The sequence below is a fragment of the Nipponia nippon genome, unplaced genomic scaffold (assembly GCF_047370975.1).
Source record: "Nipponia nippon isolate SJK-2023a ecotype South Korea unplaced genomic scaffold, ASM4737097v1 scaffold_1, whole genome shotgun sequence".
NCBI lineage: Eukaryota > Metazoa > Chordata > Aves > Pelecaniformes > Threskiornithidae > Nipponia > Nipponia nippon.
The window spans coordinates 131,425,974-131,444,806 of record NW_028262290.1 but is presented as its reverse complement, the minus strand read 5'-3'; the positions used below and the strand labels follow the sequence as shown (position 1 = coordinate 131,444,806).

Sequence of the window (18,833 nt, the reverse complement as noted above, 5' to 3'; positions counted from 1 at the left end):
CCTTAGTTCTTACATACCTGACTTATATTTAAGTTTTACAGGTCGTCCCCCGCCCGCTCCCAGCGAGTAACCTCTATCAACATTTCAAGGGCTGATTTGACAGAGGAGATATGGGAGGCTCAAGAGGCAATTTTTGATAGGGTATTTAGATTTGGTAGTCTCTAAACTTCTTAGTTCCATCTGTTTCTTGCTTGATAGGACCTGATCTTTTAAGTAGGACTTCCCTACATGAGTACTTACATCTTCAGCTTTCATTCCTGCTGCTCAAAGATGAGACACTTTTCTAAAAGAGCTAAGGTTGCTTTGCCCCAGGAAAGAAAAAAGTGAAATTGTTTTAACAACTGCTACTTGAAATTCCATGTGTATCTACATTATTCTGAAAGATCATTATAATTAAGCCTGGAAACAACATATCTCCTGCTGTTTGTATTTTAATAAGATTTTTTTCCCCTAGAAATGAATAAACAAAAGCCTGTTGAATAGATACATAAAAAGAGGCTCTATAATACATTTACTAAAGTGTCTTCCCCTCCTCCCCCCCTCCCCCCTTAAATTGTCTTTGGATAAATCAAATTGTTTGAAAATACATGTATGAATATCAAAGGCATATGTAGGTCAATATGTTGCTTAGACTTTCAAAACTATTTTCACATGTGAGCAAATATTAGCTTTTCACATTAAACGGGAACTATGTTTGAAGCTGGCCCGTGACTTGCATAATAAATTTAAAACAGTGAAATTAAAGTGCTTAGTCTAGTCTGTCACAAAAAGTACCCATGTATTGTTGTCTATTCTTTTTCAATAAACCAGCTGACATAATTCCTGCTGGAAGATGCTCTTGATGACTTCTTGAAAAATAGCATTTGGTCATGTTCTGAATTTTTTTGCCAGGTGGATGTAAAGCAGTGAAAGATTGTGAAGCATATAAACACAGTGAAGCATATGAACATTGCTCTAGTTTCTAGTTACCACGTACTACGTAACAGGTGCAAAGACTTTGTTGAAGCTTCTTAAAGCTTTCTCTCATGCTAAAAATTTTTTACTTAATCTTGTAGCTGGTTAAAATAAAGAGGTACTTACCAGTATTATTTTTTTATTTGACTACTTAGAAAGATCTTCCCCTTAAGATGGGGAACTAGCTATACTGAGGCAATATAGAGACCCACATGATGTTCAAACGTAGTCCAGGGTGAGTAAAGGTGCCTTATCCCAATTTACGTATGCCTGCCTTTATGTTTTTCTTTCCAATATTGAGGCAACACTGTTTGTAGCTAAGAAGACTCTTGCCATGGTGGCTGTGCCATGAGAGAAGGCAACCACCAGATGCACAGCAATAGGAAGCTGTTTCTGAAAACAGCTGGTTTTGGTTTTGACCACCTAGGATGCAAGTCTGCCTTTGTGAATTTTTTGAACTCTGCATGTTGATAAAGGTATTTGCTGCTTTCCAAGAATGCTAAAATATACTTAAGCAGTTTTGATGCTAGAATTTGTGAAGCCTTTATTAAACAAAATATTCATTTGAAAATATCCTGTCTAGCTACACAAAGCTTGAAAGTCATTCTTGTGATGCTTAATGTTGCTCTCAACAGTTTCTCCTCGATGATAAAGTTTTTATGTAGGGATTTTATTTTTTACTTTGATCATTCTAAGATAGGCAGAATTCTGAAAGGGTTATGTAAGACAGCTTATTAACATGGAGATATATAAGGAATGTCTTTATTATGCACGCCTCTGTCAGCATCAAGTGCTGGAATTGCAACTGGTAGTTGAGATGCACGCTTTGACCTGAAGGAAGCTTTATATTTTTACTCAGATTATTTATAAAAACAAAAGCACTAACCTGAAGTCCCTTAAAAACAATTTACCTAACTGTTAAAAATGTAAAAATGTCAAGAAAGTTTATTATTATAACAGTTGCAGTATTTATGCAGCACCTAGTACTCTACGTAAATTGGCTAGGAACATCTGTCTGCTTCTGCAAATACTGTAGCTTGCATGACTGCATTAAGAGTCATGAATCTATAACTGGGAACTGAGAAGTTGAGAAATCATGAAACAAGGTAGTTTCATCTGCAGCTGAACTAGTCAAGATATAGGACACACCTAGTCTGAGGAAGACGTGGACTATTTACAGGTTGATTTGGTGACTTTACGTAATGTGTGATTGCTAACAGCACTTTGTCTATTAAAAAAGTAGAAATAATATTGCTTCAAAATCTGAAAGCATAAAGTAGGTGTCATTTTCCCTCCTACTCATGGTTTCGCAGAAGATTCACTTTTTGAAAGCGAGAAATATGGTTGAAACATGTTTTTAAAAAATGCAGTCTTTTGACATACGCTGCTGTAGTTAAAATGTGGCACACAAGACAATTTGATTGTTGAAAAGTCAGTTCCACTTGACAGAAAGAATGGCCAGAAAATTTTTTCTTGGGATGGAATTTTCTGGGAAGAATTGAAATTAGAAAGTAGGTGTTGGGAAATGCTGTTTGTGTTGTTACTGTGCAGTGTTTCATAATAGCTTTCATTATAAAGCAATGAGGAAAGTTAAGGGTAAATTCCTGTGTGGGAGAAGGGGCATATAGGCTTTCTAATTCTCTTGATATATGCTGCTATGCAACATGTGGAGCATTGCAGTACACAGTGGTTGTTCTAATGCTTTTTAGCCTGTTGGGGATCTCAGCAGAAGATTTTTTTTTTTTTAGTATACCTGTGTATATGTCTGTTTCAGCATGCACATCGAACTCGGCAGGAGTTTAAAAGAATACAGTTAAAAACAAGAACAGTATATGTTATTTACTACTAAGATAATACTGCAAGATAAGAATATTTAGTCATATGTTGGAAAGCAGGAAAAGAATGTCCATTTACCTTGCAAAAGACATTATAACTGTCTCCAAGGGTGCCCCCTTTTGTGCTCAGCCTGAGCTGGCACATGTTCATCTCTGCAAGCTCGGGGCTAGCTGATGTAATCCCTGCTAAGGGCTGCTGCACACGTACGTGCCCAAATGCGCAAGAACTCTGTAGTACGTGAACATAATGAACATAATGCCTAACATAAAAGATCTGTTTTGTTCAACTTTATCTTAAATGGGAGGGTTGAAGCACACAATAAATCCTCATCAGTCACCTCAGTGACTTCACAGGACAGGACAGCTGGGATGGTGGGATTTTCTGACTTTTTCTTGGGCACCGTTGTTCATTCTCACCCAAGTTGCTGCAGTTCTTTCTATGAGTCTGCAGATAGCCAGGAAAATGTTCTGGGCCGGCACGATGTATTTCACATTGTAGGATATACTTCCCATTGCAGTGTGTTGTGGTGCCAGGTTGGTGTTAGCATCTGCACTATCTACACTTAGTGCTGGAGTGCAGTAAGTCAGAACTGGTTGTAAAGGGCTGCTGGGGGCAGACACAAGTGTCCCCAAGGTAAAAACTGCCTTGGAAGCAAATTTTTGGTTAAAATAACAATTGGTTTGGAACTATGTGTTCATTTTAAAAACAGTGACGTCTGCCTATACAAGCATTGTAAAACTTGTAGTTGGTTGGTGTATGTATGAGGGCTGAAAACTTCCTCTGAAAGAGAGATTAAATGAAGAGAGTCATGAATGAGTTGCTTTTATTGTATTTGGAAGATTATACATACCTTATGCATAGTTTATACTTGTTGGTTTTTTTCAGTCTTTAAGTGGTAGTGAATCTTGAAAGGAATGTGCTGGGTGTGGATTTAAGTTGATTGTGATGATAAGGATTTGGATAGATCCTTTATTTCCACCTTTCAAACAACAACAACAAGTTCTTTTTCTGTTCTGTCCACTTGCACTCGCTAGATATAGTTGGCTGCTTAACATCTCTAAAGTTAATATTGTGGTGTTTCCCAGAGCTTTTGCTATTTATGCAAGCCTATTTTGGTCAGTACTTACGTTTTGTTTTTGTTTTGTCAGCAGCCATGCAGCAGGTCCTGGATAACCTTACCGATCTGCCAACATCGACAGGCGCTGAAGAAATAGACCTGATTTTTCTTAAAGGAATTATGGAAAACCCTATTGTAAGATCACTTGCTAAGGTATTTAAACTTGCTGCTCTGAGTAGAACCTGGGAATATTTTAACTCTTGAATTATTGTATGAACACTGAGTAAGGATTGAGGTATTGACAATGGCTTTTATGTACAGTATGTCTTATTAAAGGACGTGAAGGTATTCTTGAAGGTGAAGATTGGTATAATGTAATTTCTGTGCACGCTGATTTATTTTTATATGGAAGAATCTAGAGGAAGAAGAAAAATTCAGAGACTCCAGAAATAATGTGCTAAAATTATTTATGAAGAAAATGTCAAAATACTTGAAATAAGAAGCAGTTGGTTTTAATGTAGTCTCGTGGCCACTGTTGTGTGCAAAACCCATATGCCTTCTGACTTTTAGCATTTTTGCCAAAGATGAAAATTGAGAGCAATAACCTTCTTTCCCCCATGGCATAAACAAGTTTTCCTTTTGTCTTTGGTTCAAAACGACTTTCTGATCAGCCCAGTGAAATATTCTCTCCATGCCCTTTCCTGGATCTCAGAGTTATACTGGGACCTTTGATTGTCGGCTCCCTGAGACATGGGCTATCCTTAGTTTTGGTCTTTCATTATGAAAATCTTTTATTTATAGATGGTACATATTTATAAATATGTAAGGTGATATTTACAAAAAATCTTTGGACCCTGTAATCAAAATGCAGTGGGAGGTGCAGTCAATATTGCACAGCACTTACATTCTTTCTTAATCTTACTTCATAAAAATAAGCTCCTTTCATGAGGAAAAAACAGTTAACTTAAATGTAGCTCTCTCTTTAATATGAATAGACATCTGAAAGCAATGCCTTCTGGGCAGGCATGAAATACTCTGTAAAGCTAAAGGATTGTTGTGCAGGGATTTTGCTCAGTATAAAAATCTGGAAAGGAAAACTTCTCATAAGAATTCATATAAGAATTTACTTCTGTTTAGCTGTTCAAAAAATTGTTTGTAAGTGGAAGACATTGCATAGTAATTAACTTAGAAATAATGGATGTGTCTCATCTGCTAGTGAGATGACTGCAGAAGGAAAGATTTGTGTACTAAATTTGCTAGAGAAAGTAAAAGGATTTTCTTACTTAGAGTTGTTTCCAACTTCAATATCTGCTGTATACGTCATCTTTAATTTCATATTTATCATGAAGAAAATGTTCATTGCAAAGCATTTTTTTATCAAGAATTTGTGCTTTAGTGGCCAATTACAATTACACGGAATTTAATGACTAGCAGATGTAAAAAAGTGCTTGTAATGGAAACAGACTCTTAACTATAAACTTGCTTTATCTAGAATGCTGAAAGGTTTTAATTGTGTTCATATGGCATGACCTCACTCATATTTGCTTTTGTCATTATTTCAGAATTAAACCGAAAAACTCAGTCCTAACCAGCAGAGCTAAATAAGGACAAGATCAAAACACCAACACATTTCATGAAGTTTATGTAGTTCATATATATCCATTTGTCTCTAAAAATACATAAAACTTGTTTTACTATTAGAAGAGCTAGGTTTAACAGAATAGGCCATTCTCAGGACCCTGAGATGGTCAGATTATTTAAGCAGATTCATTTCAGACCAGGCCAGAAACATAAAAGCTTTTTCATTTTCCTTTATTAGTCAGTTATTAAGACTAATCATTATGTAAAGTATCCCAAAAAGGACAAAAAGAAATTTGGGGAAATGTGCCATGAGCCATACAAGCTTATTTTTTCTTTTCAGTCCTTAAAATGAAGGCAAGTAATCAGCATAGTAGTTAGTTTATAATATTTTGCAATGCAAAGTTTGGCTAATCTTTTAAAATTGCGTTGTTCATTTCATACTTTTTCTGTCTAGAATAAAGGCATCAAGGTAGAAATTACCGATCTTTTTTCAGATAGGGTTCTTTTACTGTACCTTTCTGTTCTTCAGTGGGTGGTAGGGGAAAGGGGAAGTAACTGTAATCACTGTAAAATGCATTTTCCTGTCATTTACTGATGTTTATGCTCAATCCTAACTAGCCTTTAGAATTGTTATGCTTTTTTGAAAACAGTTGTTGAATTTGGAACATGCATGAATTTTACTCAGTTTTGCTACTGAACTGTTTTATCAAAATTCTCTTCTCTTGGATTGTTAACTATTCCTTTGAACCTCAAAACTTTATCTTTTCTGCAGTCACACTATTGCTTTTAGTACTGTAGCATAGCCTACAGCATAACAGGTGAATGCCTAACCCAGACCAAGGAAACATCTTAGGAGTAATCTATAAACATGGAGTCCAGTATTTAGGATGCCAGATTGTTGGAGGCAAAAGCCTTACTATTTCAACATTTGGCAAGTATAATAAATATCAAAAAAATCAAAAGACTCAATTCAGTATCATGATTTCTGAAATGGTGAACTGAACTGAAGAAAAAAATAATTGCAATATCTAAGTTAACTATTCCTTTTTTTTTTCCTTTTTTTAAAAAAAAATTATTCATACCACTCCATATCCTGCTACTCCCCAACATATTACAGGATCAGAGGTTGCTGACTGATAAACTTTCTGTTTCCTGGTATGTTCATGGCCTTGATTTTGGAGTGAGGGGTGAGGATATTTGTATTTAGATTATATTCTGTGTTAGTGGTAGTATTTTAAAGAAAATGAGTGAGAAAGAAGGTAACCCATATTCTCTAATCTTATAAAGGTTTTGCAGTTGGAGTATGCTTAAAAGTCAATAGATTTGTGTTTTTACTTGCTGTAAAAGAAGCAAACTTCAAAAGAAGGATAGTGTTTACTGTACCTGTTATGTACAAAATAGCATTCCCTTATTATGGAGAATGTGTGGGAGTGCCAAGCTTTGTATGACTTTGTAATCATGGTCATTTGGTTTGTGTGTGTTGGTGTTAGGGAATGTTTGAAATGTCTTTCTCTATGTTAAGTTAGCCTTTCCAGTGTTTGACCATCAGTCCTGCAGAAATGCCATTTTATAGATGTGAAGTAGAATTTAATACTCATAGAATCATAGAATCGTTAAGGTTGGAAAAGACCCTTAAGATCATCGAGTCCAACCGTTAACCAATCACTGCCAAGTCCACCACTAAACCATGTCCTCAAGCACCATGTCTACCCATCTTTTAAATACCTCCAGGGATGGGGACTCAACCACTTCCCTGGGCAGCCTGGTCCAGTGCCTGACTGCTCTTTCAGTGAAGAAGTTTTTCCAAATATCCAACCTAAACTTGCCCTGGCGCAGCTTGAGGCCGTTTCCTCTCATTCTATCACTTGTTATTTGGGAGAAGAGACCAACCCCCACCTCGCTACAACCTCCTTTCAGGTCCTACTCGGACGATTTCGGGAAACAAAGTTGTCTGGTTTCAGCAAAATTTTATTTTAACATCTGTTTTAAAGCACTAACAAGAAAGTAGATGTGTTGCGCATACCTTCAAATTATATATATGGCAAGTATATGTAGAAGACTCCCAAATATATCTGTTATTTGTTGTCTTTTTACATGCCAAAATGATTGTTCTTTTTTGAACTTCTTGTTGCTACGGTGTTGTAAATAACTCTTAACTGAATGTGTTGAGAATCTTAGTTATTTTTGACCTCCTCTTATTCCTTAATTTTATGGTACAGCCCTGCCAGTAATAAATAAGTGAAGCTTTCGGATTTATGCGATGTTTCTCTTGCAGCTCAAAGCTCCTACCTTTCAATGAATTTAAATATCTATCTGCAGTGTTTAGGAAAGGGTTATGTCTGCAGCAATAGCTCTAGAAAGAGATGAAAAGTTATCACAGTATCACAGAATGGGTAAAGTTGGAAGGTACCTCTGGAGGGCATCTGGTCCAGCCCCCTGCTCTAGCAGGACCACCTGGAGATGGTTGCCCAGGACCATGCCCAGACGCTTTTGAATATCTCCAAGAAGCGAGACTCCAACCTCTCTGGGCAAACTGTGCCAGTGCTCAGTCACCCTCATAGCGGAAAAAGTGTTTCCTTATGTTTGGACAGAGCCTCCTGTGTTTCAGTTTGTTCCCACTGCCTCTGGTCCTGTCACTGGGCACCACTGAAAAGAGCCTGGCTCTGTCCTCTTGGCACCCTCCCTTCAGGTATTTATACACATTGATGAGGTCCCTCCTGAGCCTCCTCTTCTCCAGGCTTAACAGTCCCACCTCTCTCAGCCTTTCCTCAAATGTGAGATGCTCCAGTCCTTTCATCCTCTTTGTGGCCCTTCGCTGGACTCTCTCCAGTGTGTCCAGAACTGTACACAGTACTCCAGGTGTGGCCTCACTGGTGCTGAATAGAGCTCGACCTTCTGGCAGCACTCTTCGTAATGCAGCCCAGGATAGTGTTAGACGCCTTTGTTGCAGACTTTTCTTTAGAATTTCCTTTAGTTATGCAGACTTTCCTTTAGAATTTTCTGTTTTGAAGGTGTTTGAATGAGAGGACCTTGAGCTAAATGCTTCTCTTGCGGACTTTATTTTTTTCTCAGCAGACCCCATAGTTTCTTTTTTGTCCTTCTTCTAGAAGGTGTACTTGTACTGGGTTCTGAAGCAGAAAAGATCTGAGGCACTATACTGTTCAGAGAGGACTGTTTGGTGTATATAGCGTAGAGTTTATAGGAAGTAAGGACATAAAAGCATCTCTGGCAGGTGCTGCTTATAAAGTTTGTTGAGTCACGTAGTTAAGCATGCAAAATCCTTCAGCAGTTGTAAAGATAAAATATAAAGATTGTACTACATGTAATTTTTCTGGCTTTCCTGCTAAAGGTTGCACCAAGAAATAAATTAAAAAGTTTATAAATTGGAACTACTTGAAACTAATTTACACCATAGTCTCATATATTTAATCTTACAGGCTCATGAGCGACTGGAAGATTCTAAACTTGAGGCTGTCAGTGACAACAACTTGGAGCTGGTGAATGAAATTCTTGAAGACATCAGTCCCTTAATAAATAAAGATGAAAATATTGCAGAATTGGTTGGAATACTCAAGGAGCCTCATTTTCAGGTGCCACATTTTACTGTATATTACCAACTTACTGTATCAGTGTCCACATATGGATCTAGGAATAATAATGAAACAAAACCTGAACTGTAGCAAACTTTAATATGGAGGATTTTACTCTGAATAAAAGGTAAAGCAGAAGCCATGTGGGGATGAGCACAATTTTATTCCTTGATATCACGTCAAGAATATATTCACTCATTGTATTGAAATCCACTTGAGTTTCTGTTATAAGTCTTGGACAAACATTTACCTCCTATATGACTGGAGTTTCCATGACAATTCTCTGAAGGCTTCATCCAGCATTTCCAGGTGGTCTCAGTTCCTTAGACTGAACCATTCTGCACTTCAGCTCAGCTGTTGGCATTCATACTCACGTGTAAGATGTACAGTTTGCAGAGCGAAGGAATGTGATTCTTCTGTGATGCGATCTGCACTGCAGCTTGAGACTCTGCATCCCTCTCGCTGTTGCTCTACTTAACATAAATGAAGTTTTGACATCCGCTTGTCAAAAGCAGATGGTTTTCTACAGCTGCCATTCTATTACCAGCTGACCCTTGAAGATTAGCTTTTGTAAATCCTTGGTAGATTATGGATTTTCTAGGCAGGCTTCAGCTGACTTTAGTACTTAGCTACAGGTACCCTGTAGAATAACATAAGCAAAACTTTTGCCACAGTATAAATGTGCTTCTTTTGGCAGACAGGTGTAGAGTCATAGGTATTTTTTGGGTATATGAGTTTAAACACACATTCTTTTTCTAAATTTTCAGTTACACATTATACAAACATAGCAGTGAGGTGCATTACTCTGTAACATAGATAAACACTGGAAATGCTGTCAAGCTGTGGCCTGTTGGAAGAAGGAACACTTAAGAGCTCAGCTTTTGAGGTAGTAGCTGTTCTGAGTGCTGACTGTTCTTCTGCCTCTTCTGAAGAGCAGGATGCTGGCCTCCCTTGTGCTCTTATTTTTCCAGAAGGGCATCATAACTAAGGGATCGAAGACTGTCATTTGGAGACTTACTGGTGAATAAACCTTCAAATCAGTCTTTGATCCCTTAGCAGAAGTTGGTACTGGAAAAAGAGAGGATGAATTTGGAGGAATTGGTAGTTACAATGCAAAAAGATTGGAATTGGGGGCCAACTGGTGCAGTGACAGACCTGACAAAGATCCATTGTGTTAGAGAAACTAAAGCTGACAAGTCAAAGAGGATGAATCAAAAGATGAAAAGAACTTAATAAGTGAAGAACTTGTTGGAGTAGACTGACTCTGAAAGGCACTGTAGCGATGATCTCTGAAGAAAGGTGGCAAAGACCAGAGACCAACTGGGCAAAGAATCTTTTGTTATGGAGACTGGAAATGGCCTGTAGGAGACTGAGATCAAATAACAATTTTAATTGGAGTGAGTAGCCAATACTAAGGCAAACCCAGCATTCATACCTGTTCAGTGGTCATATTTACAGAGAGGCACAGCATGATGCTGGTGTCAGTTACTCCATTAGTTCAGGCTAAAGCAACTTACACATTTAATTTAAAAGTTTCAAAGTAGCTGGTGAACAAAAATGCCAATATTTATGCTATTTCTTGTATTTTTTTGTTGTTTGATTTATGAAGGGCAGACCTGAAATTGCATATATGCTATGTTAACTTTACAGTTTTGCTCTGATCTTCTGTTAGTGCTTCCTAATTTTATGTTAAAGGTCCATTTAACAAATCTCTCTTCTGTTTTTCTTCCCTGTCCCCAGCACTAGGCATCTAGTGAAGACTGTAAGGCCAGGACAAGCCAACAGTGATACCTTCTAAAATGTTTTGTGAGGATTTAGTGACGTGTTGCGCAGACTTCTGAGTAGAGAAGTAGTATCATCCACCTGTGGTGGTGTTCTCTCCCATCAACTTGTTCAGTTGTTCTTTTGAACCCATGTAAAATTCTGGCATTCACAACATCCCCCAGCAGGGTGGAGACTACGCTGTTTTGTTTTTGAGACTGTCACCTGTCAACTTCACTTAATATCCTCTTGCTCTTGTGTAGGAAGAGATTTAACAGTTTTTCTTAATCAGCTTTTCCATGTTACTTGTGATTTGAGAGACCTCATTGTATATGTATGTCTGTCTCAAATAAATAAAAAGAAGAGAAGCAAAGCTGTATACAGCTTTCCAAAGTCAGTCACAGAAACGTGGATTTATGAAGTGGTGTAATAATTTCCATTGCATTTCCTATCCATTGCTTAAAAATTCCTAGTGTTTGGTTTGCCTTTTTTAACAGCTGGTAAATAGAATAGAAAAGTTCAGTTAGAAGGGACCTACAACGATCATCTAGTCCAACTGCCTGACCGCTTCAGGGCTGACCAAAAGTTAAAGCATATTATTAAGAGCATTGTCCAAATGGCTGTTCAACACTGACAGGCTTGGGGCATTGACCGCCTCTCTAGGAAGCCTGTACCAGTGTTTGACCACCCTTTCAGTAAAGAAGAGGTACCTCTAGGCTCGATAAACATCGACGTGGGGTTTTTGTTTAGTTTGGTTTTGTACCGTTTACACCTCTGAGATACCACTTTTGAGTCTGTCCATTAAATATGTTAAATTAAGATTGTATTTTCCCTTGCAGTCTGTGTTGAATTTCATTTGCCTTGTTGCTCATGAGGTGCTCCTGCAGGTTACAGTCCGTTGTTTTACACCTTGAATAGTTTAGCAGGATCAGCAAACCCTGTCATTTCACTTCTCATCCCCATTTCCTAGGTCACTTATCTGACATGTCAGTGTATTGGCAGGTGTAGAACTGAGCCCAGACGCCTGTGGGAAATCCCCTGGTGACATGAATTGTGAAAACTAATACCGTATTCCTGGCCCAAATTTTTCTGTCTTTTAATCAATATTTTCATCCATTTGAGAGCCTTGCTGCTTATCCTATAGTAGCTTTGTTTCTTTAAAAGACTTCGATAAAGGTGTCTACCAAAGGCATTTTGGAAATTGATCTGTATTATCAACTGTAACTGCCTTGCTGCCATGCTTGGCGACTCTTTCAAGGAACTTAACTAGATTTGAGAAGCATGACTACCCTTTATTAAAGCATGTTGGTACTTTCTCATCATCTATTTTGTCCAGCCATTCTGTTTTTTATGGAAATTTCTTCTAATTTGTTTAATATCAGCGTCAGACTTACTGGTTTGCAGTTCGTTGATTCTTCCTTGGAACCCAGTTCAAAAATTCATGTCATGATTGTTGCGTGCTATGAACAAGATTGCATGCTGCTTCTTTCACTCTACTGTTGAGTGAGTCATGGGTATGTAAGAGAGAAATAAGCCATTTCTAGAGCTCCCTACTTCATTTGCTACAAAGCCTGGATGGTACAGAAAGAATTAGGTATGAAAGGAAGATAGAAGACTATTTGATGGTTAAGATAGTTGAATGCTGCCCTGGAGAACTAACCTATCCTTCATTTTGTCAGAATTAGAGTTCATTTAAAAAGAAAAAAAAAAAAAGTCTGAAGCAGCTTTAACTTGTATTTTTTTTTTTATTTTCTAAGCACCTGTTGTGAGGCCTTCAGTCTCATTTGCAGAAACAATGAACAGTTTTAGCTGCTCTGTACAGGCAAAAAGCAGCTAGCTACCTACTTTTTAAAAGTAGGTCTGATGTGATTCAGTTTGGAAGCCTAAAATTAGGGTGTACTTTTCGGCCCTTAATTTTGTGCTGGAGGCAGGCAACAAGCACAACTGAGGCCAAAGCAGTGTTATTTTGATTAAGTGTTTTTATTTAACTGATATTGTAGTTATGACCACTCTAGAAGAGCTTCTAGGAAAATTTGCAGACCAAAATGTGGATACAATATTCTTTCTAAGGCTTGGGGAGGCTCTCTCTCTCTCACTGAAAAGGAAACAGAAAATTAACTAAAACCTCAGGAAATAAGTGCTATCTTTTCTGCCTCATTTGGTGCAAGGGGGAATATTCCAGATTCTTCAAGAAGGGATCTGTAAGGAAGAAAGGGAAAATACAATGTCATTAGTAATTATAAAAAATGTAATTTGCATCGTTTCTCCAGTTCAGTAAATGTGTAAACAAGTTTCATGGACACTATTGTGTAACTGTTTTACAGGCTGATTCTGTATTTTACAAATGAATGGTGCCACTTTATCACAGCGTCATCTTACAGTTGTAACCTACCTTGGCATACAAGTATTAAATGTGGTATACAAGTCGTCAGTGCAATAGCTTATTTGAATGTATCATTTAGTGCTGAAAATGCGGAATTACAGAACTTAATTTCTTTTGCACATTTTTACAGAAGATACCTTGGGGAGGGACTGGCTTACGGAGTACAGGTGCATGTATGGTTATACTATTACGTTTGACTGTTCCCTCCCTTTTCTCTCTTCTCCTTTCATTCCTTTATTTTTCCTCCCTTCCACATTTTACCCCTTTTAGTTTTAAGTGAGCTTTTCGGGGTTCAAAGTGTGGAAGATACTAAGTTCTGATGACTTTCACAGTATTGATGGCTGGCCATCAGGCCAGTATGTATTGAAAGAGCCAGCTGGCACACGCAGTGCGTAGAAAAGGCTATAGCAAGTCTTGCCAGACAGTAGCTGAAGAGCAGAAGAGAGGAGTGGTAAGAGAAGTTGCCTTGAGGGAAGAGGGAGGAGTTGAAAGTATCGCACTGTTGGAGTGGTTAAACATGCAGAAGAATCACTTCTGCTGCTTATGGAAGAACTTGTTCAGTTATTTTCACCTTTCCAAGAGTTATGCAAGCCATTCATCCTAAATAGTAGATTCTGCTGGCAATAAAATACTTAACCTGAAAAGCAGCCAATATTTTCTTCTAATGGTTAGCTTTATAATGGCTAATCATACCTTTAAAATGTTTCATTTAGAAAAGTGATCTTAAGTTGCCTCCTAGACAGATCTAATTTATAGGGTTATTTTTCCCACATATTCATGCCTCCTTACCAGCCCCCCTGATTTCTCTAAGATTTTAAATAAGTTCCTCACTTTTCCAGAACAGGCTTTACGAATCTCTTCTTTTCATATGTACATTAGGGGCCTGTAGTCCATTTATTAAGTTCTAATTTTTAAACAGTGTTATCAGAGAAGACTAGCACATATTTAGTGCATAAAAGAGGAACGGAAATATTATAAGTACTTCTGAGGCCTGAAGTGTTAGGAAAGCAGTCCTAAGTTCAAGACCATGGTGTTGTTCTGGTCTTGTGTATACCCCCCACTTCCAGCCCCCAATTTGTAATTTAATTGTTCTATTGGATCACAGTTGGGGAAGTAGTTATCATATAGGGCAGGCAATGCTTCATAACTTGTAGAGATTGTGCTGAGAATTTTTTTAGGAAAAACAAATCTTGAATTTGAACTTGGCTTCAGCGCTGTAGAGAGCCTTGGATGTTTAATGTTTCTTTGTTTACTGAATTTTGAATTACTTTTTAAAATTCTTTTTAACCTGTCAAGTAAGTACAACCACAGAAAACCACTGTAAAGAAGTCGGTATGTTCTAAGTTTATGGATTGCTTTCTGACAGTATCTTGCACAAAAGGGCCATACTGTCTGCCACAGGACTGTATGTCCATTGTGCAATATCTCTTCTGATATGCAGAGTTCTTCTAAATGCCTTATTCCAGCAACATTGCCATTTTTTCCATGAGAACCTTTCTATAGTTATCCAGTCTTGGATAGTCAGCTGATCCTGCTTACATATGTGGTATAGAGGAAACTTGAAACCGTTTTATGGTTGTTGCTTATTCAGTCCCTGTTGTTTTGCAAACTTTGGCAGTGGTTTTATAAGTGTTCTAGCACCAGTATGGGCAAGGTCAGATTCCAGGGGAGCTCTGGACTTGCAGGAGCACAGGATATCGCTTTTTCTGGTACTATAAGAAAGAAACAAGTGAAGTTCATGCAACTGTATTTCTCAGATCACTCAACTGTATTACTGAAATAAGAAAGTAACTGTGAGGGACATAAAATGTTGGAGAGCAGTCTGACAGCAGCTACAGACACATGGCCTCTCTTGCCAGGTGGCTTTGTTTAAGTGTTGTTCAGGTCTGTATGCCGTCACCTGGCTGGCTGGAAACAGTCTCGTAAAACTGGTATAGATTCTTGAGTTTCAGAACTGAGTGTTAGGTATGGGAAGGCAATAAATTAGCTGTGCCTTGTTTTAAGGAAACCAATAAGCTGCTTTTCTTAAAGGAACCATTTTATAATTTATAATAGCAACATACAGTCCCTGATAGTCCTTCTATGACTCAGCCATCATGTAAATAGCAGGAAAAAGATGTTGTGATTGAGAGATGGTTAAGTAGTAGTTGAAAGAATTCATGCTTATCTATGAAATTGAGTGAATACATAGGATCAGAACGTGGATGATGGGATCAGGTTTAAGAACTGAAGAATCTTAGAGAGCATGTTAATTTGCAAAGGATGTCACAGACTGTTTCTGTAGTAGTCTTTTTTGACTGTGGATCAGATTATAATCCATAAACTTATATGATCGTTAAGGGCAGGGGGCTGTACAAGCATGGTTATGTGTAAGACTCCATGAGAAATCTAGTGGTTTGTGGCCAGGTTTGGGAACAATTTGTTCTAGCATGTGACCAAAAGAGAAAACTGGAAATATCCTACTGGTGCATCTACCTGGTTTTGTCTGTGGTAATGTGTTAAAATGTGTAGTTGATACTAGCTGGTTTCATTTTGGAAATGCAGAAGGATCAGAAAATGTTGCTTGCAAACATTGGGAAACAGAGATCTGTTCTCCTGGTTTCTGGATTGGATGTGCCTTGGATAATGAAGAATTAGAAATTGCTACCATCAGACTGCTTGATTTAAATAAATGATTGTTTTTACTATTTAATTTGGTTTGGTTTCTGTCCACAGTATCAGCGCAACCACAATAAGCAGCTGTCTTTACAGTCTTAATGGCAGGGACAGAATCGGTGAATTAGTACCTCCTTCTAACCTCAAGTTGAAATATCAGCAGGGTCATTGTGTAATGGGCAGATTAAAATGACTGTTCAGGTTTGTGACACTTGAGAGCTTGCATATTGAGTTTAGCACTAATCTAATATGGTTGCACAGCTTCTAGGTTCGAGGTGACTTAGAGAAGCATGGAACAGACTGCAGAGCAAAATTGTTAAACTTGCTTAAATGTCACCTGCTCACCAGCTCTACTTCCTAGGAGTTTGCTGTCTTCCTCTGGTGTGTGCATGTCACTATCAATGATAGTCCCTATGATGTCCTGTCCTCGGTGTCTTCTCTTTGGCTACTTAGTTGACATCGGTCAGTGATCTAACTTAAGACCATATCTCATCAGGTCACTGTTTGAAACAAAGCTGTGTTGTTTGAGGCCTAGTAGGCATCTCCTCTACTTGCTTCTTTCCCTCTTCCTGTATGTGTCGGTGAGACTGTGCTACAGGATGCTTTATCTTCAGCTACCATATGTGGTGGTTATAGGTGTCTCTTTTCCTCTTTAAGACAGAAAGTCTCCACTGTCTAATTTCAGAAGTTTGATCTTGTTTTACCTGTAGGTATTGTCTTAGAAATACTTTCTTTAAATCTTAAAGTATCTTTCATGAGAAGATCAAGTCTAAATTGCATTGTCTTCCAAACATGATTATATTTATTTGGATCTCTTCCTTTTGGTTTGTACTTAACATATGTGGACTGGTGAAAACACCATTAACTATAAGGTCTGAGCTCTTGTCTTCCAAAAAGTGAATTCTGTTAACTTGGATTCATTTGGTGCTAGAATTCTGCCTTGGCTTTAGGGAAGCAGAGGGCACTCATTCTGCAGATTGCTAGAAATCCTTGCATATCTGTAATTATCTTTAATTTACAGTTACTTCCAAATTACTGTGGAGGAAAATTTTATTACATTAGACACAAGTATCTAATGATGACTTATCTTCTTTTTTTTTTGCAGTGGGTTGTTCATTTACTTTAAACATTTGCTCACATACTGTCTCATTAGGTGAAAGACTATTTTAGGTACTCCTTTTTCCGCCTTCTTCCCTGCAAATTCACATATTCCTCCCAAATTCATTACCTTTCTCCTATACTTCCTTAAGAAGAAGCATTTGTATTTACAAAAGAGACCATATTTTTCAAGACAGTAGGCTTATCAGCCCATGTGAGTACTTGCATTTCATACAAACATGAAAGTGAATTTTTGCTCCATTCCATGTGAAGTAAGGGTTTTAAGATCTGGTCCCAAAAGGGCAGTTTCAGTGGGTATTCAGCACTAAATCTGTTTGCAAATGGTTATTTCATGATTTGAAAAAGGCTTTTTCTGTTTCTTTTCAGTCACTCTTGGAAGCACATGATATTGTGGCTTCAAAATGTTACGATTCCCCTCCTTCTAGCCCAGAAGTCAATAATTCTTCAGTGAACAACCAGATTGTTCCAGTAGATGCTATTCGTATTCTTGGAATTCACAAAAGAGCAGGAGAACCACTGGTAAGTAATTGAAGATGAGTGTGTCTTTAATTTAAAGTGCGAGTGAAAGCATTTGCATGTGCCTAATTTCTTGCATTACATTTTAATTGTTTCCATTATTATGTTGTGTAATTTAATGGGCGATAGGATCAGTATTGAGGGGTTGAAATAAGAATATATTTATGTGTTCTCTATCCTGTTCTCATTAAGAAATCATGGGATAGTGAATAGGCAGTCACCAGGCTGAATGACTTGCTAGCATAACTGACTAACTCAACATCTGTTTGGTCCTGATACAAAATGATAGGATTGCATGCAGTCAAGAACAATACTGTCATTGTTCAGTCGTATGAAAACCTTGTCTGAAAGCACTTTTGTGCCACCTGATGCTTATCTGTGTATTAGGAACTCTTACACTGTAGTAATTATTACTGTCTCTTGTCATTGGGGTAGAAAGAATATCCCACAGCTGTATATTTTTGCTTGAGATAATGGTAAAATGAAATTGAAATTTGAACAATGGTAAACTAGGTGTCACATACCTCTTTCAGGGTGTTACGTTTAGAGTTGAGAACAATGATCTGGTAATAGCACGAATTCTTCATGGCGGAATGATAGATCGACAAGGTCTTCTGCATGTAGGTGACATTATTAAAGAGGTGAATGGCCATGAGGTTGGAAACAATCCAAAAGAATTGCAGGAACTGCTGAAAAATATTAGTGGCAGTGTCACTCTGAAGATACTCCCCAGCTACAGAGACACTGTTATTCCTCAACAGGTCAGTAGCACATTTCTAACAATTCTGGCAAAAGAACAACTGCTTGGTACTGTATCGCATAAGATTATTTTAAGATTTTGGATTAGACATATTTTGTGTATTTAGTGCTAGCAGGAAGGCTAAAATGTAAATACCTGTATTCACCTTTAAGTACATTTTGGAAATGGGTTAATTCAGTAGATTAATACCATGCCTAATATGCCTGCCTAAAAAATTCCAATGAGTATCTAAGATTGATAAGCATTTGTATACTACATATAAAGCATGCTTCTTTGACATCCAGTGGCCTCTGATGACCTAGCCACAAGCACACTAAGCTGCAGTGAACTGCATGTGTTTATAACATGATCAATGTCCAAGTAATCTGTTTCATATGATTCAGAAACATATTGAATTCAACAGATGAGCTTGAACTTGCTGACTGAAGTAGGAACTTGAATGGTGGCTCTTCCGTATCCTTTTGTTGTTGCTGTAGGCTGTCGATTTCTCCACTGCAGAAATAACTTGTTGCTCTAAATCAGTGCATTTAAAACATCTTGTAAGACACTCCTTCAGGTAGTGAGTCTTAATGCCTGTGACTATAATAGACTGTCCTTACACTGAGTGGATGCTGAGGGAAG

General features: G+C 37.8%; 1 protein-coding gene across 5 annotated transcripts in view; it reads left to right on the top strand.

Annotated features, from left to right (window-relative positions):
• Window positions 1-18,833, top strand: part of PALS2 (protein associated with LIN7 2, MAGUK p55 family member) — a 63,486-nt gene that overhangs the window by 29,280 nt on the left and 15,373 nt on the right. For 3 of the 5 annotated variants that reach the window (XM_087773052.1, XM_087773071.1, XM_087773080.1), the window contains exons 2-5: window positions 3,942-4,060; window positions 8,866-9,018; window positions 17,303-17,455; window positions 17,986-18,213. In XM_087773052.1, coding sequence (XP_087629178.1) covers window positions 3,944-4,060; window positions 8,866-9,018; window positions 17,303-17,455; window positions 17,986-18,213 — 651 coding nt within the window. In that variant the 5' untranslated portion in view covers window positions 3,942-3,943. Of the gene's footprint in view, window positions 1-3,938; window positions 4,061-8,865; window positions 9,019-17,302; window positions 17,456-17,985; window positions 18,214-18,833 lie in introns of all 5 variants that reach the window. The other 2 variants (XM_087773089.1, XM_087773061.1) reach the window with 2 other exon arrangements.